A 21,374-nucleotide genomic window follows, 5' to 3' on the forward strand; every position below is an offset into this window, starting at 1 on the left:
CAATCAATATTTACTTTGTCTGAGACCAGCTTTTTCCCACCTCCCTTTTCAAAGACAACTTCACTCATTTGCTAACAGAGATTAACCTGAAGATGTGTCAGACAAAAAAGGAGATGGAAGTTTTCTCCTCAATGCAGAGGGAATTATTTATTGCACAGCATGTGCAAGCATTAATAATGATATATTTCCCATATATCAAGAAACCTCAGTCCTACACCACTTTTATGCACACCTGCCTAAAGTGGGTGTCCATCAGCATAGCAAATATGAAGCCTTTCCATCCCCGTGTTGAATGGAGGAAGTTCAGCAGTATCTTCAGTCTGGGTCGTTTCCAGAGCCCATGAAACAGTAAGAGCCAAAGACTGTCTCGAGTGAAGTCAAGCGGGACCCCTGCCACAGACTTCAAAGGCATCAGGATTTAGCCCTAAGGAAGTTGGTTTACTGCTCTAACTAGGAGCTAGGCTCCAGCTTCCAATTTCTAGGTGTATTTTTAGGTTCTCCACAGAGACAGACTGTGGAACAGCTCTACAGGGCAGAGATATTTCAGACTGCAGGAGCTTATTCATTCTGCTCTGCAATGACATAAGGATGTTTCCCTGCTCAGAGGATGCTGCTGCTGTTCAAAATAATCCAGCTGCCTCATTAACAAGTACATCAGACAGTGCTCAAGAAAACGGTGAAAAGCACAACTCAACTTCTCCTCTCCCTCAAAACCCATTAAGATAGAGCCAAATTCTACATGCTTATGCAAAGCCTGATTAAAACAAACCTCAATGCAGGACATGTATGTGAATTTTCCAACACTCGGTCCAGGCTCACAGCTCCGGACTCCTGCACGCCCAGCCTGTCTCTGCATCCCATGCCAACTGCACTGAGCTGGTAGGGCACATCCCCAAAGATGATGAGATGTCAGACTAATGGGAAATGCAAAATAATTTGTTTCTTTAAATAGCTCCAAGTTTAGCAAAGCCCTTTCTTCATCCTTCATTTTTTTCCCCCTGTAGATTTTTCCATCAAAACACATTATTAAAAAAAAAAAAAAAAAAAAAAAAAAAGCACATTCACTTAGAGCTGCCTGGTCCCAGGTGCCTTGATGCTAGTTGCAGAACTCTGTAGCAGTATTTGAGGGACTGGGAAAAGCTTTTCTAACAGAACACGAGGCAAGATGCACAAGAGATTCCTGAGCAATTATGTAATCATATCTGAAAGGGGGGATAAAGTGTTTTATTGCCCTCTTCTTTTTCCTCTTACTCTCCCTTCCCTCTTCCCCACACCAAAAACTTAAGAAAAATAAAAAGGCAGGAGAGAGATGCATCTAGCAGTGGAGATTTGGTGTCCACAACCAAAATTAGGTGGAACAAAAATTACATTTCCAAAATTTATTGCCCATTCTCATGCACATGGACTAAGGTCAATGCTCATGAGATGAACTCACTAACTCCTGATATTCTGGATTTGTCACACTTAGTGGACAGCAACCCGCTGCATTCCCTGGCTTTCCAGAGTACAAGATGACCTCCAAAGCTTACAGCAGTAACTGTGGTATTTTCAAAAGCCAAAAGCATTGGCCCAATGTAATGCTCACTCAGATGTACAAACAAGCTCTTATTTGCTTTTGTAAATGTCATATTTAAAAATCTTGAGTGATAATATCTCAAGTCACCAGGGTTTACTTACAACCACAGCTTTCTCCAAAGATTTTGCTGCAAATCCCCTGTCTCTGACTGTAAGGAAATTGAACGGGATGTTTTAACACCCTTATCACAGATAAAGTACATGAAAAGTGGGCAGGTATCTACCACACTAAAGTAATGCAATACAAGTAGATGATGTTGCTTTATACTGATTGTAATGACTGTAAAAGATGCCAACATGTCGTAATTATCCTGAGAGTAAAGCAATGGATAGAGATGATTCTAAACAGCGCATTAAAATCTCCTTGAAAAAGGGATGCCAGAACACGGTATTTGTTCTGCCTCTTTATGAGCTGACATAAAGCTTGCTCTGAAAACTGCTCAACTAAGTAATTCAGCCAGATGTTCACCTCTTTCGCATTGAGGCAGAATTTGGAAAATATTACACTTTTCAAAATTGCTGATGGCAGGGATGTATTTTCCTTTTTTTTTTTTTTTCCTCCTGTAAAAACAGCTCCGTGGGCTGGCTTACAGCTAGGCATTGACCAACTTTCTATTTTTCCTTCATGTTTTGGAGACTAAGAGGAAAGACCTGGAGCCTGCTAGTCCACTTATTGTTGTCTGCTGGTTGCAGAGGAAGCTGTTGGGTTCCAGCATGTACCCTGAGCAAGCCATCCGTGTGGAAGAGGTGTTGCTGCTTGGAGACGAGGTGGCTCCCTGACAAACAGATGTTAGAGAGATGCACAGCTCCCACTATCAACTGTGGGGACAGATTTATTTTATCTTCCCCAACTCTGAAGGTCTCTGTCTCCTCAGGTCACTGATTATTATGGCCCAACCATTGGTCCTGTGCCCACAGCAGCTCATGCAGGGGATGCTCAGAATGAGGTGTAAAAACATATTGAGAATATACAGACATCCCTATGGAATATCCCCTCCTGCAGCATAGAATCTATTTGATCCAGACATGGTATTTCTGTTACTAAGAAGCTCTGTGGGACTTTTTCTCAATTCACCTTTTACAACTCATTTAAGGTCTGTATGTACAGAATCCTGTGTGACTGCACTGGATTGCACAGGCACAAGTGGGTTGCATCCAAGTCAAGGAAAAACCAACCTGCCAGAAACGTTTAATTCCTTAATGCCCTGGCCTCAAGGGGCACTTTCTAAAAGCAGTTAAGTGCCACTAAATGCAGGCAGATGCCAGGGAGGTTTTCAGACACTAGGCAGACAAGCACTTCTGAAAATCCTACGGGGCACGTAACCACCTGCAAAAGGCTGGTTCTTTTGCTAGCTGTTAACTGCATCATCTATATCATCAGTACTGCAATGATCAGTAATAAAAGCATTTAATTCTATGCATTAAGCTCAGACATGGATTAGATGATTTTCCTAAACTACAAAAGTCCTTGGCTTTTACTTTGATTGACGAGAAAAGAAAAAAATAAGGAAAAAAAGGCAAACAACAGGTATAATTTACCTTCAGAACTTCCCTGTGTGAATCCCAGGAACCAGGTAAAACATAAAACAGTCCAGAGAAAGCAGAGTCCCCTAAAAATTGGAAGAGAAGGAAAAAAATGAGTTTCTACAGTATTGCTAACAAAAACGAGCACTGTTAGAGGCCTCCTCAGTCACAAGCCTAGGGAAGGCAGGGGCAGCATCCAGCTGACTCCAGGAAACTGAGTACCAGGGCTTGGCAAAACAGCAGTCGTTTCTGCCCGAGATTTTGTTTTGCTGCCTGAGTGTGACCAAAAGGCCCTGGGTTCAGGAGGAGGTTTTTCCAGCAGCGTTACAGGCACTGGTCAAGTCCTGAAGCCAGATCAGTGCCTTTAGACACATCATCACCATCAGTGCCAGGTCAGCAGCCTCTTGCTGGCACCAATCCTGCCTAGGACATAACACCAGAAACATCAAGAGGATGAAGAAATCATTCAAAGTTGGAAGGTCAACAGACACGTCAGGAGTGAGGGTGCACGTGTATGGAACTGCTCGTGTGCAGCAACATGTAAGCTGCCTTGGCATTTCAGCAAACAAAATCTAAGTCCTATTGCTTTTCTATATACCTAAAACTATTCTAGACATATAAAATCCTACTTGGATCTGCTCACATTTCAGCACCCATGTGAAAGATTACGGACAGCATCCAAGCCCTACCTGATGCCCTGATTAGTGTGGCTGGAAATCTTGGAAAGGGCAAGAGCTGCACATGTCGATGTGCAGTGCTCTAGCCAACTCCTTCATATCCGCAAAGCAACTGGGAAAACCTCTCCGTTAGCTAAGCTAAACCTTGAGATGCCAGTGAAGGTGACAGCAGGAGAACTGTTCTTACCAGAAAGGTAGCTGAAAACCCCCTTTTTCCACCAGCTTCCTTGATCTGTGGCTGAACAGACATAGGAAGCTCCTTGGTTAAGGAGCTTTCCTCTGTCCCTTAAACCTGACAGAGGAAAGATTGGAGGTTGAATTCCCTCATCTTTGAGGGAGATTTCACAGCTTAATCTACAAGGGCATTAAGCAGCTAAAGCATTGGAGACAAAACTATAAACGTCAAAATCCTCAGCCAGAGGAAAGCAACATGGACCATCCATGAGCTGCTCTTGATCCCAGCCAAACCAGTGTGAGACCTGGGATGTGCAACACGGTGCTGAAGTGCAAGTCACTCCTCTCTCCCAGCCTGGTAAAGCCATGTCATTTATCATCCAGTATTAGAGGTTAGTTTTCTCCTGCCATTCAGTCTCAGCTTTAGCATAAGAAAGCATACCCAGAAACAACATACTGCTCTGGGCTGGGCCAGATCTACACCTAGTGCAAGAGGCTGATCCCCTCTGCTAGCAGGAACCCACAGTGATTTACACATCAGCTGGGAAATCTGGCCTTGACCGTAAAAATCTTTGTAGGAATCCAGCCACTAATGTTTATGGCTTGAAGGGACAAAACACTGGAGTAGCCTCACATCAGCTGGGAAACAAATGAGCTGAACCACATCATTCTTTCGCTGTTTCCATTACCCTGACCCTGGGCTGCACATTTCTGGAGTTCAGGGGCTGCTTTAACTTATACGTGAAGGAACTGTAGCTTGGAATAGCCAAATCCCAGTATTTTTTGCCAGACACTGTAGCTGAGCATATGCTAACCAGAAACTCTTGGAGAGAATTCCAGCTGGGGAGACCTGGCTGTTTTTTGGCCACTTCATCCCACATATACAAATGTGAGAAGGACCAAGAACAGCTGTGTCTTGGCAACCTCTTGTCCCAGCTCATGCACAAGAGTTGGGAAAGGAAGGGAAACATGATGATTCCTCATGGCCATGTAGCTTTAGACTTCTTATTACTCAAAGAGGCTAAATCCCCCCCATAGAAGTCCTCAATCTCTGCACTCACACCCAAAGGAATGATACACTGTTAAAACATGGACATGGGACTGTGTCCATGCACATGGGACTGTGTCCATGCACATGGAGCAAAGGCCTCGCTAGGGCTCCAAAGAGCCCAGGTGACCAAGGTGATGAGAAAACCCAGGAAAGGAGGAGTCCTCCCAGGGTTTAAGGACACCTTCTCTCCATTGACCATGAGTCCTGTGCAGCCTGGAGAGACCACCATGCACACAACACCCATCTCCGAAGTCCGCACGGGTTTTTGCAAGGCCACAGGAACACCTTCACCTCCAAAACTTGCTCCTAACATCCTTGCTGACCAACACAGTGGTGGGATGAGCCTCAGTGAAAACCCAGCACGCAGCTGGACTCCAGTAACCCTGACCGAGCTATGGAGCCGAACGCACAGGCTGGAACCAGCGGGCTCCAGCCCTGCTCTTGAACCCCTGACACCACCAGCACTGAACGAGCAGAGAGTGGGGACAAGTGCCAAAACACCAAAGAAAAGCACTCTGACAAAGTACACCAGCTTACTGGAAACAGCCAAAGCAGCTTCCAAACGGCAGACCTGTGACTGACAGGGCTGCTAAGTATCAAGGGTTTTTATAATGCAAGCTATTTTTCCATTACAGTGACAGGATTGCATAAGCAACTTGAGTAGCAATAGTAAAGGAAGACTTTCCTCCCTAAAACTCTCAAGACCCACCTTTTCCTTTATGTCTACTTCCTTCTGCCTGCAGTGGTTTTCAGGGTGGCCCTACCAAGAGGCGGGCACATATTTCTTACATTGCCCAGGGCCTCTGAGCATCAGGATGAGCATCCTGCTGCATCAGGCACTGGGCAAAGGCAGGTCTGTGCCACTGAATACTCATGATGAAAGCTCATGGGGACCCCAGCGGTGGCATGAACTCTCTGCAGAGCAAAGTGAACCTACTGACTATAGCTTGGTTTTGCTTTGCTCCTTTTTGCAGATTCCTTTGCTCAGCCCATGAGAACTAACCAGTGTTGAAAGTGCAATGCAAAAGGAGGACAGAAAAGTGCAAAGACGGGCAAGAGCAGAATTCAGGCCTGACAGGGGCTCCAGCATTTTCCCAGTGAAGATCCTATCTTGCAAGCAGCAACCACAAGATCCACAACCACAAGATGCGAGGAGAGGATGGCATTTCCTGCAGGCCCCTGCACGTGGTGGTGTTTAGAGACATGCCGAACCCAGGCCTGTTAATTAGCATTCAGGCTGCAAAACAGAGCCCTGGATTTTCAGCTTCCAGATTCAATCACCATCATCTGAATGAGCATTAAGAGATCAGGCTTCTGAGCAGTGCAAGTTGTAGAGCCAAGAGCCATCACCTTTCTGTGCTGCCTGTGCACAGTGTGACTTGCTGCCAAACTCAGCACAGCCATAAAAGAAAAATCCTGCTGAACATACTGATGTTTACCTGATGCTCACTAGCTTCTGTAACAGAGGATTAAAGCACTTAATGATCCTAAGGACAATATTAAGATGATGGCCACCAGGACAGTCTTTTTTATTATTTAAATCAAGTACTTTGGCTTTACTCCCCTTCTTTTATTTTTTAAGAGAAAATTTCAAATGATTCTGACATCTTGTTCCTTCAGATGGATCAAAGCTCAGCAAAAATTCCAGTGGTACAAATCAGCATTTTTATATATTTTTATACTTGTATATATACACACATGAGAGCAAGAGATATTTACATATGTATATGTATTTTGTCATTAACTACAGTGGGAAATAGCTTCAAAATTGCAAAAATTCTTTGAAGATGGAAAAAACTATTCCCCCCACTTCCCTCTCTTCAGGTGTAGTTTTTCTGTCCAAAAGGCCACAAAGCCAGTTGAAAGCAGAAAATTGCTTTTCAAGAAGGGCAAATCTACATTTCCAGCTATAGATTAGACAATGTTTCTTAAAAGGAAAAACTATATACGTGCGTAAGATTCAACAAACATCAGTGCTGCTGATATTTTAAGACTCCCCAGCAGCTTTGACCATTAACAGGAAACGTACCGAGACTTCAACTGTTCTACTCCCAGCTTTTAGGACAGAAACCTTCTTTTGTACCTTGGCTCTCTGGGTTTTTTGGAAATGCCAGTGTTTCTCCTCTCCCTCTCGGCTCCAGGAGGTAGCATTGGAATCTACTCTGGTGTAGATGTCCCTGTATTGACCCTGCAGAGTCATTTGCTGGAACTTCTTTGCAGTATAACCCAGCTATTGACTTCAAGTTCTCATCAAACATTTTGCCTGGTGTATCGAGTTGCCTGTTGTACAAGTCAGCCTGCCAAGAGGAGCAGCGTTTCTGAGGTATGACTGCAACAGTATTTGGTTTTAACCTCCATTCAGCATCTACTCTTTTGAGGGGGAAGGGAAAATGAGCTGACAAGTAGACACGGTCATTTTAAAACAGAGATATTTGAGGCCGATCTAGAAACTATTAAGTAAGGAAAAAAAGAAATTCACTTCCTCTCCATGAGATTTTAGTAATCAAAAAGGCCCCCCAACGTATCATCCCCTATCAAAACCACAAAAAAATGCAGGATCCAGCCCACTGTTGTGGGTGAACACTTCTGGGTCACACACTTATCAAAATAGATTTTCACATGAGAACTAAAAACTCCCGGCACATGGAGCAGTGGAGGAATACGGGTGAAGCAGGACGCCAGGGTGGCCACCACTCGAGGCAGAGCACAAAGCAGGAGGTTTTGAGCATTGTTACTACTGCAGACTACAGGATCACAAATGGGAAACTCCCTGGGACAAGAAACAGCCTAGGCCAAGTTGAGTCCCATCCTTACTATGATCCCGAACTGGGATGTCTCAGTTGCTCCACCCTGCCCTAGGGTTTGGAATGTGTGTGTAAAACCAGAAATTCCCAGGGTTTCTCTAGTGCTCTTTCTGCCAAATCTAATCTTAATTCAGAATGAAAATGCTCTTAGTGCTGCGCCTGCAGAGGGTTATCTCAGAGCTTTGGCAAGTGTGGACCAGAAAAAGCTGCTGCTTCCTTAGAAAGAGGCCCCTAGTAGTATAAGAATGACCCACCAGGGCCTAATGAAAGGAGGAATCAATCACAGAGGGGAGGGACCTCAGGCCCTGGCAGCAACACAGCAGCAGACCTCAGGCACTGCAACGGAGCCGGGCCCTCCTGAAGGTCTGTGAATCCACCAGGCACAACCAAGGTCTGGATGCATCAAGGAGGACCCGTCTTTGCTCCCCCAGCACTTACAGCTGCTCTGAGGATTTCTCGGGGAGGGAAATGCAGATCTGCAGGGCACAAAGCATGTGGATGAAGCAATAGCTTTTCTTGGGACATTGCCCTCGCAGGAAGCAGTCTTGTTCTTTGAGGGTTTATGCCAGTGACTGCAAGTGAAGGGCTGGTGGGTTCTGAAACAACAGTCCTTATCCTTCTATTTGGGAACCAGAGGCTGCCTTTTTATTGGCAGGGAAGCTTTCCTAATCCCTTCCTTGGCCTTCTGTCTGCTCACCACCATTATCTGTCCACACTATTGACTTTACTACCAGGGCAGTGACCACGCTCACCGGGGCCTTTGCTCTGTGCTGCCCTTGATGTAACCAGAGCCGTCACCAAACAAAAGTGCTAAGCACAGTCCATCATGTAAGGCCTTTTTTGTCCTTCCAGCAAACTTCTTGGCATTCCTTCATTTCATGAAGTTCAGCAGGGCTGTACAGCATCCCCAGTGGTCTCCAGGTCTCCATTTGCACTTCAGTAGAAGTCCATCACTGCTACTTACATCCCCCTCACAAAGTGGCCAAACAAGAGGGGAGAAAAAGCCCAGACTCTGCATCTCTCTGTTCAGATCTCTCGTAAAACCCTCTCACCACAAGACCTGGGCACTCCCTGGTCATTCGTGTAACCACAATGAACACCCTGTTGAAGCTGGGCAGCTTCCATCCCTTGCGGCCTAGTGGAGAAGGGATGGAGCTATAAGAAATGACTGACTCCAAGGGACCCATGGAAGAAGCAGAGAGGTGGGCTGAATACCTGATCCTCGCCAGGAATATTCTTTCTTCCCAGGATTCACCTCCAAGAGACCATGGAACAGCCTGCTTTCTGCTCCAGCACTCATGCACTACTTGCCTGGTTGCCATTGAATAGGCCCATGGTGTCACTCTGTCCCCAGATCACCCACCCTGATACATGGATGGTTATTTCCTCCCAAAACAGAAGCTGTCACTTCCCGTGGGCCTTCCAATGGGCCCGGCTCACTGCTGCCCACCTTGGCGGTTCCACATGGAGCTGCACAGCCAGGCTCGGGGCATTTCATCCTCGACATGGGCAAAGCAGCCCCAAAGCAGCATTTGCTGAGGCAGCTCTCCTGCTTCCACCCACTGCTCCTCCTCACCACTGTCACTGCCCCCACAGGCACCGCTCCTCAGCAGGAGCGCTGGGACCAGCAGGATGCCGGTGGCACATGTGGACACACCAGAAGGTTCTCAACACAGCTGCTTCCACAAGCACCACGCTAACCCACCCCGAGAAAGGCCCAAAGGCACAAGGGTGTCTTGGCAAGCAGCGGCCCCGCCAGCTCGCAGCTCTGGGGAGCCCTGGAGGCCTCAACAGGCAGGTCTGGCTGCACAACCGGCCGGGGGCAGAGCACAACTTCTCTGAGGAAATGCAGAGCAGGCACCAAACCCCCTCAGGAGAAAATGGGAAGGGCAGCAAGCGACCTCTGCCGAGGAGGGGAAGCATCAGCAACACGCGCAGGGAAGGTTTAACTGAGCTGGGATCCCCGGAACAAAAGACACGCGTGTTTGGAGTCACAGCAGGCTTCCCGTGGCCTCGCCACAGGCAATCCCTGTGGAGTCCCACACAGCACCAGCCCGGGACCCCGAGATGCAGCCCCGCTCTGCCTGCTCCCAGCTCCCTTTCCCAACCCTGGCCTCAACAGGGTCCGGACATGCCCCAGGGCTCAAGCAGGATCTCTCTGCCCTCCCTTGCAGCATGATCACGGTCAACTTCTCCGTGGTGCTCACGAGCTGGTCCTCTGCAAAGTGACCTTTCCCTGTGCCAAGTATCTCCCAGCATCGGGGCCCTTCTTTCCCCGGCCCTGCCACAACCCAGCCATGATCTCAGACTTCCCAGTAAACCTTTATCCATCTGTTCCCCTTTGGACTTTTGCAGCTCAGACAGGCAGCCCACGCAGCCCCAGACCCCTGTGCCAGCTCGGCACCTCCCTCAAGACGATGCCCAGAAGGAGCCCCGGGGAGCCAGCCCGGCATCTCCGGGCATGTTGGAGCGGCATCCAGGCAGAAAAACAAAGCCCGGCCACCCCCTGCGGCAGTGCCCTGCAGCCCCTACCAGCGCAGGGCACTCGCACGCTCCGCGTGGAGAGCTGGTTGCAACCTAAGGAGCAGTTCTGCTCTCGCCACATAACTTTACACACAGACACACGCGCATGGAGAGCCTGCGCTGCGCCTACAAAGGAAGCTGCACATTCATCCACGTCCAGGCTCCCGGCACGGCGCCCAAAGGGATGGCTGAGGCGGCCAGAGCAACCCTGGCCGGGTCCCCGTGCGGCAATGAGGGGGGCCCAGAAAGCCCCTCACCCCGTTTCCGTCCTTCCAGCCCATCTAAGTCTGGCAAGAAGCAGGGGGATCCTGTACACAACTTTTTTCAAGCTGCCAGGCAGAAGAATCCCAGTCCTTCCAAGGGAGTGTCGGTAAATCATCATTACATCCGACAACGCAACCAGAAGAATTAACCCTTTGGTAGTCCTCATAGTCCCCAGGAAAATAACAATAACAACAGTAAATGCAGTAACAGCAACAATAATAAAAGCTCACAGAGTAGAGAACATGGCAGGCAGCGTGTGGTGGAATTGCGTGCATGTAGATACATACACAGAGCGAGCCAAGCATGCGTGTAGCAAAGCGTGTCTCAAACACATGAAGAACATGCAGCCATGCACACGCCTGCCTTCCGCGCGTGTCCCTTAGCCCTTCCGGCGCTTCTCCCGTGTTTTGGAGGACGGTGGAGGAGATTTCCAGGTACTCGCGCCCCCCTCCCCATGCCCATCGCGCGGGGCCAGAGAGCAGCATTTCCACGCGTAGCAGCACAAACTCCCGCGCTCCTGGTGCCTGCAAAGGGTGTCCGTGCGGAGGGCAGCCGCAGAGGGGGAATTGCCCATGCGGGTGCAACATCCACGCGCTCCCCCCAGCCCCCTGCACGGGCTGGTTGCTCCTCGCCCCCATGCCCAGGGGCTCCCCTGGCCTGGGCAGCTCCGTGCCTGCTCTCCGGGCTCCCCTGGCCCCACCGCACACCTCAGCCCTGCCACTCCAGCCGGGCCGCCCTCCTCCCAGCCCCTTCTCCTCCAGCCCAGGAGTTTTCACATCATCCCCTGGCAGCAGGAATGTCTTCCCCCACACCCCATCCCGAGCCACCCGGGAGCAGAGCTCGCCCTCTCCGGGCTGCCTCTTCCCTGGCCTCCCCCGCGGGCACCCCCAGCTCCCCGGCCCTCCCCGGGACCCCCTCTCCGCCCGGGCTGCCCTTCCCCAGCGCCGAGAGAAGCAGGACTTTGTACTCACCCCCTGCCTGCCGCGGTAGCTCTGAGTCTGGAGACCGGCTCTGATTCCGGCTCCATCACGTTTAGTGCATTGTCTCTTTCGGGCAATTTTTGCAGCAATCCATCAGAAAAAGGGGGACAGGCTGGTTTGCGGGTACATCCTTCCCAGGAGCTCAGCGCTCTGCCTCTCTAAGGGGCTCAGCTGTGTCAAAGACACCCCCTGGCCCGGACGGCTCACTCCTTCCTCCTTCTCTTCTGGGTCCTTTTGCTTACACAGATCTTTTAATCCCATTTAACTCCCTCTCGGCAGACTGCAATTACCTTGGGAAAAAGGAGAGAGAACAGAAAGTACACGCTAGGAAGTCAGGCTGGCCCATGGTCGCTGGATTTCTCGCCTCTTTTTTCCTCCTTGCTATTAGTATAATTTCTGTGATCTCTGATTTCCAAAGTCCTTGATTGAAAGTGTTTTTTTTTTTTCTCTTGGCTGTTACTTTTTTTTATTTGGTTGGTGGTTGTAATTATTTTTATTTGCAATACAGATATGCCTCTCTCTCACCCCCTGAAGGATCTCTCCTCTGGACTTACAGAGGAGAGGAAAAGGCAGATTTGGAGAAATGAAAATTATTTAAGGATGTCCCTGCTGCCTCTCTCTGCTGCCCTCCTCTGTAATAGCGAAGCACTTACAAAAAATAACACAAAGTAAATAAAGAAAAAAAAAAAAAAAAGGAAAGAGAAACTCGTCAGCCAGAAGAACAAGCAGAGAAATAACCAGGGACCCTTCCAGCTCATGTAGGACACCAGGAAGAAAACTGCGCTGAGGAAGGGCTGGAGGGGCCGCAGGGACACGCAGCGCTCACCTGCCCGGGAGCTGCAGCCCAACCCGGCCCAGACCCTGCCCGACGTCGCTCCCACCCTCCTCGCCGCCGAGCAGCAGAGGCTCCGCGTTCAGAGGTACCTGACGTGGCTCTTCCCCTTCGGCTCCGTGCTCGGAGGAGGCAGCTCAGCCCGCAGGGGTGGCCGGTCCCGCCGCAGAGCCCCCCTGTCCCCCAGGGCCTCCCCATCCTGCCCTGCTCGGCCGGGGGCAGAGGGAGGGCCCAGGTGATGCGGGCGCCCCCGGCTCCCCCGACCCTTTCTCCGCCCACCAGCGAGGGATGGAGCTGGAGCCCACGGGGCAGGGAGGAGGAGAGGAATCCTTCATGCCAAGCCTCGCAGCGCTGAGCAGATCCCCAGCACTGCCCCAGCCCTACTGGGAGACTTTGCCTTGGCTGGCAGGGAGGGAAGCATCCCTGAGCCTCCCCCTCCTGTAGCTACGCACGTTCCCACCAAGCTCCTGCCACCCTGCGCAGCCCAGGCAGGTCCCTCGTGTCCACACGTGTCCCAGGACAAAGCAAACCCCTCAGCTGTGCTCCAAGGCTGCAGGGCAGCAGAGCCCGCGCTGGGAGGTGGGGACTTTCCTCACCACGTGTTGGGCACAGAGGGCACCAGCCCCATGGGCACTGCTGCCTCCTCGCTCCTCTCTGCGCCCTGGTCACCCCCCTGTCCCTGTGCCTTCCCCCCACCCTCGCATTGCTTCTGCGCCTTGGACACTTACTTGGCAGCAAGGCGAGAGGCTGAGCAATATCTCCTTGCAACACCAGGGTCATTGGCATTCACTTGTCACAGCAGCTTACAGCAACTTCTACTTCTTAAAAATGATTGCAATTAAAAAAGTAGGAAAGAAAAAAGCCCCTTCCTCTCTCTTTCCCCTTCAATAGCAAGGTGCCTTGCTTGCCAGGGGCTGGCGAGCACCTCGCAGGCCGGTGGGCCCCGGCAGCGCCAGGGCTCGCTGGCAGGGCCGGCGTCCCCCCGCGTTCAACAGATAATCCTGGCCCAGGAGCGGTGCGGGCGGCTCCCCCGCGGGCTGTGCCTCCACGCGTGGGTCATGGATGCTGCCGGCGTCCAGGAGAGAAGCTGGGTTGGGACCGCGCGCTGGGAGGGACATGGATGTGAAAGAGGTGGAAATTATAAGGCTGCCCTTGTCCTTTTAAAGAGCTGCAGGCAGGGGACTCCAATAGCTGGCTGGGGTGCCCCAGGTATCCGGTTTCAGCAAACAGCAGCTAATGAGCGGAGATCCAGCCTCCAAGGGGCAGGTTCAGGCGGGATGAGGAGGCAGGGCACGCAGGGGGACACAGGACACACACAGGGGAAGGGATGGAGCATGGACCAGGCTAGAGGAGGGAGGCACTAGGGCAAAGAGCCACATTCCCCCTGGTGCAGGGGGATATGGAGGGCTGGCCGCAGAGCACCCCGCAGTGCTGGGAGGGTCATGGGGCAAAGGATGGGTCCTACGAGGTGCTGAGCACCCAGTGCCCATGAGAGGCTCCCAGATCCGACATGCCTGGAGACTCTCTTACAAGATACAGGGCCACATCTCCCCTAAAATGGGGGGGAGAAGTGGAGAGAATCAAAGCATCTCAAATCCAGGGATTCAAGGACCCACTGGCCTGACTCAGCAGTACATGTTTGACTCAAAAAAAATGACCTCAGAATGTGGCCAAAAGTTAAGGTTTCCAGCATAAATCAGACCTCCTGTACACAACATTTTCTGTTTCCAGGCATGCTAAGGACTTTTCTGTTTTAATACATGCATTTGGCTGCATTGTGGTTGCTTGCAGGGACTGTGGCTTTACATCTCCAGATTTCTATAGGCACAAAATTTTATTCTTGCCTTCACTGTGAAGCATCTGCATTTTCCTTTCTTGCTTGATTTAAAAGATGAAACTTTCAAGTCATACTCATAGAAAACTAATAGATTTGAAACAAGTAGCATTAGGACTAGGGCAAGTAAATCTAAAAGCCTCAACTGCAGCTAAGCCCAGACACCTTAAGAAGCTCCAATGCACAGACCAACCCATCCCCTGAGGTCCCAGGCACTCAGACTGCTCATCCAGGACAGTGTTAAGGACTGGGACTCCAAGGACAAAAGGCAGTCACACAGTCAGAGATCACATAAGATCTCTATTTACTCTGTCCTTTTTTTTTTTTTAAACCCCCAGCTGTTTTTCTGTTTTTTCCATGTTTCTCGGTCATGCATTCCTCACAGGCTTGGTTAGAATATGTTTCAGTGATTAAGATAAAGCTTTAAGTTAAAAACAAATAAGCAAAAAAAGCAAACATATCCCCAAATTTTGCCAAAAAAAAAAAAAAAGGCATTTGGAAATTCCTATGCCAAATGCATCTTGCCTCCTCCTGCTCTCTTCTACTTTCTCACTTTCAAAACCAGCAAGTATTCATCAAGCTTCTTTTCCCTTGAAAAGCAAGGGAAAACAAAAGAAAAAGGCACCATCTTTCCAGATCATGGGACAAAAAAGAAAGGAAAAAGTAGTGTCACTAATGGCTTGCTGGAGCATGCACAGGTAGCCACTACACACAAGGACTTGGGATTCACAGTGTGGCACCCTAGACCAACGATGTAGCAGCCCTGCAACCCCACTTGCAAATATTCATGGCTGTGCTCGACTTTGCTCAGATGAGCAGTTTCAAACCAAGCACATGCATAGGAGCTTTTGCAGCAAGGAGACATTAATGCAGCCCAGCAGTAGGAAAAAGAAAGAATTAGTTTAAAACAAAAGGAAGCCCAAAGCTGCTGTGGCCAAGACGAGTGCCAAGTGAATTCAGGTTCAAAAATTAGAGCTCATTCTTGAAAAAGAGTAAAGCCACAACATATGATATGAATAAAAATATATTGAGTGGATTTATTTTTCTTCCCTTCCAAATTTAAATAGAAGCCATTTTAAAGTGCTAAATAAATTGAAGCACAGTAATGGGATATGAAAAAAATGGAATTGACCACTTGAGTTTAATTAGCCAAAATAGGAAAAGTGCAGGGGAGGAGGGAATACCACACTCCACGGCACAATTTTGGAAACAAGAAAGAGAACACTTGCTTGTGACAAAATGAATGTCTTCAAAAAAGCAGCATGTTATTACTAGTGGAATAAACCCCGTATTTAAATTACTCAGCTATATTTAGCAAGCTTTCGTGAGTCTCCAGTACCCACCTCTCCTCTGGATCCGTAGCTGGGTTAAGCCTCAAGGCTCTTATTAATGCCATTCCATAGCTCTGCTCCTCTTGAACAAGCGAGAGGGCTCCTAGGAGCCATGGCAAGCAGAGGAACACCAGGTGCTAACCCAGGCTTGCCCTCCCCATTGGCTTGGCCTGAAGGACTGCAACACTAAATTACTGTACAATCATTTTACAGGAGCCAGGTACCTTGGCACGAGTCGGAAAAGTGTCCCAGATCACTCACTGTCCCCAGAACTCACAAGGTATTACAGGGATATGTTTGGATATATTTAGATAAATGCCTTATTCAGGCTTAAAACTGCGGCAAGACTCAGCAGAAGGCATTGGGCAGCGTGGAAGCCAAGGCACAGGAAAAGCCTGTGGGAGGGATCAAGGAAACAGGAGAAGGTCCAATGGGATAAAGAGTCTTTCACTCCCTTCTGGGCTGAGGGATGAATTGAGCCCAGGCAGGGAAGCATCTGAGCTCGGTACCAGCCTCACAGGTCTGGGGAGCTGTAGGAAAAAGGCTCCATCCCCGAGCAAGAACCACTCCGGGGGCTCATCCTGGCAAGCCTGGGACCCCTGCGGGTGATCGTGCTGTGGGACACGGGAGTGTTTGTCACTCAGAGCTGACCTAGTGAAGAAGACTGAATCTACTCCTGTAACTCCAGGGGCAACAAAAGACAGAGCAAGTCACCAAAATGGGTCTAACCCCCCCTGCTGCCATTGCAGCTCAGGTGGCTGCATGGGGTGAGATCAGCCATGGTGGTTCCCAACCCTTGGGAACATCCAGCTGCCACAGCACCTCTGCTGGGGATGGTGGCAGCCTTGGCTCCAAGGTGCCCTGAAGAGCTGCTGCCAGATCTGCTGTGATGCCCCGTGACCGGGGGGCACTGAAACTTCTGCATCGTGTGAATGTTTGTGCCCCGTCTTGTCCCCCTGAGAAGAGACTGGCTCCTTCTGCCTTTATACACCAAGGGGGTTCCTGCCCACAGCAGGGACAACCCTCTTGCTCCCTCCCTGAAGTCTTGCAGATATTAGTCAGCCCCAAGTTCAGCACAAGAGAAACCAGCACCCAACAAGGCAGCTACAGTCAGCAGTGCCCAGCGTGGGTCTGACCTGCTGCTCCACACACTGCTGTGATGCTCTCTCCCAGTCATACAACTCCTCCCTGCTGGATCTCCTAATCCCCACATGGCTTTTCCATCCAGACCCTGGGTTTTGCACGATCATATTGACACATCCCCACTATGAGCTCCACATGGAGGACTGTGCTAGTTGGAGCCCTGGGCTGGAGTCCTCCTTGACTGCTGCTGCCCAGGGCCCTCACTTTGCAGGGACATGGATCATGAGCAGAAACCTGCTAATGAAATTAGGTTGGCTGCTGAAAAGTATCTCCACCCATGGCAGAGTCCAAGTCTCAGAAAGGCAAAAACTGGGCTTATTGGGATCCAATTTTAGGGAATTCTCCTGCTCATTTTTTTTTCCTCTCTGATTTCAGCCACACTCTGCACAAAGAGCCACAGAGCAAAGCAAGCAGTTCTGTTCTCATTTTAGGGACTGCTGTTTGACATCTATTTTGCAATATGAAAGCAGATGTGCATCATGTTCCTTTTTCCCAGTCCACTATGGAAAGTATTCATTATACATGAGATGCACAGAAAGCTAGAAAACAAGATATGGACCCAGGCTCCTGCCTGACACTGTTTCCCCTTCTCAGAAGCCTTTCTGACAAACCTTATCCCACTCTGTGCCACAGGCCAGCGGTGACATGTTTGAACTTCTGCAGCCGTTTGATGTAAAAATGTTTTAAATTCTTTTCTGGAACACTAAAGGCTTTTGTCTCTTGACCAGGGCTATGTGGATGCTCTGACAAAGACATGTTTTTCTCTGCCTTCCTGCTCTGCCATATTACATCGGGCTGCTCAGCCCACTAAGAAGTAGGAATTGCTGTTAATCATTAAGCAGAGCCTTTTTTCCACTGGAATGAAATGAAACACAATGCGGAGATATGAGTCCAAGACCACCCTTCCTAAGGAAATGCTGCACTGCTGATTACAATGCTGCCCTACACATGTCTAGATGTTTGCAGAACTGCAGTGTTAGAGGATGGTTGTGGAGCAGATAGGTCAGTGTCAAACATAAGCCGTGACTGAGAGCAGTGCATTGGCATGCTCCGAGGAAGGTATTACAGTTCCTAAAGCATAACTGTCTTTATTTAAGGTATCAGGCAGAGTCTGCCTGAATTGGGGATCATCCCTTTCTACTTCTCTTGTTTGTCCATTGGTTCCTAATCTGGATTCAAGCTATCTCCCAGTTTGGAATCTGTTCAGTCACTGGGGCTACCAGAAAATATGAGTGTCCATGACACTCAGCAGCTCCAAGCACTGTTCTCCAGACAAAACCCAGGAACAGCCTGTTCCACCCTCTTCAGTCCTGTGTAGTGGTCCTATGCACAGTCGATAACCAAGTCCAGCTCCCCTCTTCCACCACAAAAGCCATTCTTGTCCCACCTGGCTGCTGCACGTGCACCAGGAACCCTTCCACAGCCTGGAGGCTCGCTAGTTAAATGCAGCAGTGCATGAGCAAGCACAGCCCCTCTTCCCAGGGCCGTGCCAAATGACCCTGTTTGCTTGGTGTAGATGCACATGTGCCATCCTGGGTAAGTTCAAGTAACATGATCTTTCCCTAAAGACAGAGAACATCTTTTCTTCATGAAACAGATCCACCTTGAGAACATCTTCACCTGTGACAAAGGTGAACATTGCAGCAGTATTTAAATGCATCTGGAGAGCTAAATGGTTCCTGACATACTAAGGACAAGTGCTAGGGCACATTGCTGTGCTAGAGAGCATTTTAGGCCTCCTGCCTCCTCCTCGTGTGACCTGCCAGCTCCCTGGCTATGGCAGCAGCAGTGACAGCAGCCGTGGATCAGCGCTCGTGCCGGATTCCCTGCAGGTGCAATACAGAATCAGTTCAGGTATGAGCAGCACAGACGGCTTGCTCTGAACTCAGCCAAGTGCTGGATCACCAGCAGGTGGCTTTGGAAGTTACAAACTACTCAGTTGAACCATGTCTTCTTGGAGAAGAGTTGCTGTTTACTCCAAGGAACCAGGTGGCTAAACATGAAAACAGCCATAGACCATCTGCACATCCAGCAAGTCTCAGTGCTGGATGCAAAGGGAAGATTCACCACCACAGGGAGAAATTTAAACAGAAATGTTAACTCCACGTCAAAATGAAGGAAGGCTAAGAACAGACATAGACAAGACGAGCAGCTTGTGGACTCCACCCTGTGCTGGGCTCACCAGCACTGAAAACCTCTTAAGTGAAGGCAGGACAAGATATCTCCTTGCATGTGAGCTCTTGCATATTTTAAGGAAAGGCTTATTCTCCACAAAATTCTAAGGGACTAATACTGAAAAAACTGCAATTTGATTTGCATGTTCTCAGAGAGTAACATTAAGATACAAAAATGAATTAAAAGGGAATTCCTTAACACAAAAATGAATTAAAAGGGAATTCCTTAATTTAATCTAAACTAAAATTTACTGATATGACACCATTTCCTCCAGCAATTGCATTCAGCTATACTTGCAACCATGCATTCATTGCACTGTTTTGGTGCTCCCCAGGCTTCTGATAGGAAGTGATGTGGTTGGTTTGCAAGGAGGTATCACCTTGTTTCCTAACAGCATTTTGGCCAGGCTGTCCCCCACGAGTGGTGGGGCTCTTCTGAGACTGAAAGCGGTGATGTGCAAAGGATCATGCATTAACCTAGATCTCAGCAGAGCTCAGCTTTGGTTTTCTCCATCCCAGCAATGGGCAGGGTGACCTGAGGCAACTCAACCCATTGCCTTCAGGCCACTATTTCCTCATCTCTAGAGTGAAGCTTGTGATGTAGAGCCTGTTATGTGTAAAGAGGTTTAAGACCTTGAAACATAAAGCACTGCCAGTGAACTGTTATTACTTTACTATGCAGCTGGCAGCAGCCTCTCCTACAGAGGAAAGTGTAAATCTATTTCCCAACCAGGTTTTATATTCATGACAACTTGCCATCGGCCAGATGCACAGTTCATTAGAGATCGTTTAGTTTTATCTGTCCATAAAAGCCAGTGTAAAAACCTGCTGATGGAGCACGCAGCTCTAATGCACCTCCTGCAGTCCAGTAGACAATTCCTAGCATTTTATCTGCATTGAATGAAACATAGTATTTGCCAGAGCTGAACAATGCTATTTTTCTCATACTTCTCTTGAATTGTTCACACATAAAACCGAAACGCAGCCCATTTTCACACTGAAATTCTCTTCTGAAACGGCCAGTGTATTAACCAAAAGCATACAAATCTGCTTCAAAGCTAATAGGCTCTTTTCCTTCCAAACACACTTCTTCACATCTGCTCGCTCTCGCACTCTCCACTTCAACAGCAATAGTATTTGGTAAAGCTCTGCAAACCAGAGCCATTGCAGAAAGGCCGTATTGATTGATGTTTGGGTAAGAGCTAATAAGAGACCTGGTTGTGCCTCTTTCTCCAACTCCAGAAAAAAAAAGTCAATATTTATATACCCACTGGTGAAATAAATCCCTTCTCCCTGGAAGAGAGGGAAATAGAATGAAGTGATTGAAATGGGTTTCACGGAAGGGGATTTTGTTTGCTTCCTTGCTTGTTTTGAGAGCTAAGGGATTTTTTTTGCGCAACTTAAATGCAATTGTATTGCACAGAGTGCAAAGTGGCTTGACAGTAGGAGCTTCCATTGAGGACCAAAAGCTCAGGAGTCCTGACGTGCTGCTCCAGCCATCCCTGCATTTAACAGAGCAAGGCTCAGGTGTGTGAGGGGCTGGGGTGTCTCTGCTCCCACTCAAGCCGCCTCCAGAAGGACTCTGCTCATCCCCGATTCAGGCCAAGCTTGCAGCAAAGCAGCAGTTAACAACCCAGCAAGTGAGATAGAGTAAACAATTTAATCCGCATTGTTCTAGCTCTCCCAAAAGCACATCCAAAGCCTGTCAGGGCCAATGGAAAGACTTGCACTGACTTCTCAGGCCTTTAGAACAGGCTCTGGTTTTAGTAAGACTCTCTGCTTGTATAAACCCGTGGCAAGCTTCAGCCTTCCTGCTATACTGTTCCTTGGAAGAGGAAATGGCTAAGGATGAGAGATTTGCTTTTGCCTGTGGCAAACCACTTTGCTGGGCTTCCCCTCCACCTGCCTTTAGGCTCTGGGGCTTGTCTGTTTTTTACAATTCATAAACCCTTTCATTAAACAATAACGACAACATTCGGTGCTTCAGTCCCACCGTGTCTGCTGAAAGCAGTTTCCCTTTGCCAAAGGCAAATCCTACCAAACTGCACACCTGGATTGACGCTCACACAGATCCACAGTGTTTGAATTTTCAGTGTCACTGGGGATGCATCTTACCCTAGACTGCTGGAAAAACGTTTTCTGGACTAACTACTAGCGCAGGCAACGTATCAGGTCTCCTAATGTGGCTTCAGGGGGTTTAAAGGCCCAAAGTTTTTCCTGGCATACACTGACTGAGTGCCACTCATTGCAGCCTGGCATCCCCCACTCGCCACGTGGAGACCTGGGAGCAGGTCTGGAGATACTTGCAAGTAAAAATAAAAGTATAAACACTGTGAAAGCCCAATAGAGCCGCCTCTCCCCTTAAAACAAAGGGGAATGAATATTAGTAAAGTCAATCCGACTTCGTTACATTACAAAGAGCATCAGGACGATAAACAAAGCAGATTTCCTGTTATTCATTATCTCAGACCAACTTCCTCCTACTTCT

The 21,374-nt window shown here is 48.9% G+C and overlaps 1 protein-coding gene across 1 annotated transcript in view; it reads right to left on the minus strand.

The window, feature by feature from the left end:
* The window catches only part of COL27A1 (collagen type XXVII alpha 1 chain), a 149,722-nt gene extending 137,467 nt beyond the window's left edge, over positions 1-12,255 (minus strand). Inside the window, exons 1-2 of the mRNA XM_088527955.1 lie at positions 11,564-12,255; positions 3,115-3,185 (exon numbers count right to left, since the gene is read on the minus strand). Of these exons, the coding sequence (XP_088384081.1) occupies positions 3,115-3,185; positions 11,564-11,619 (127 nt within the window). The 5' untranslated portion in view covers positions 11,620-12,255. The remainder of the gene's footprint in view (positions 1-3,114; positions 3,186-11,563) is intronic.
* Between the last annotated feature and the right edge of the window lie 9,119 nt (positions 12,256-21,374).

This window comes from Tinamus guttatus, unplaced genomic scaffold, assembly GCF_059628265.1.
Source record: "Tinamus guttatus ecotype Peru unplaced genomic scaffold, ASM5962826v1 Tinamus_guttatus_pri_ptg000297l, whole genome shotgun sequence".
NCBI classification, from domain to species: Eukaryota; Metazoa; Chordata; class Aves; order Tinamiformes; family Tinamidae; genus Tinamus; species Tinamus guttatus.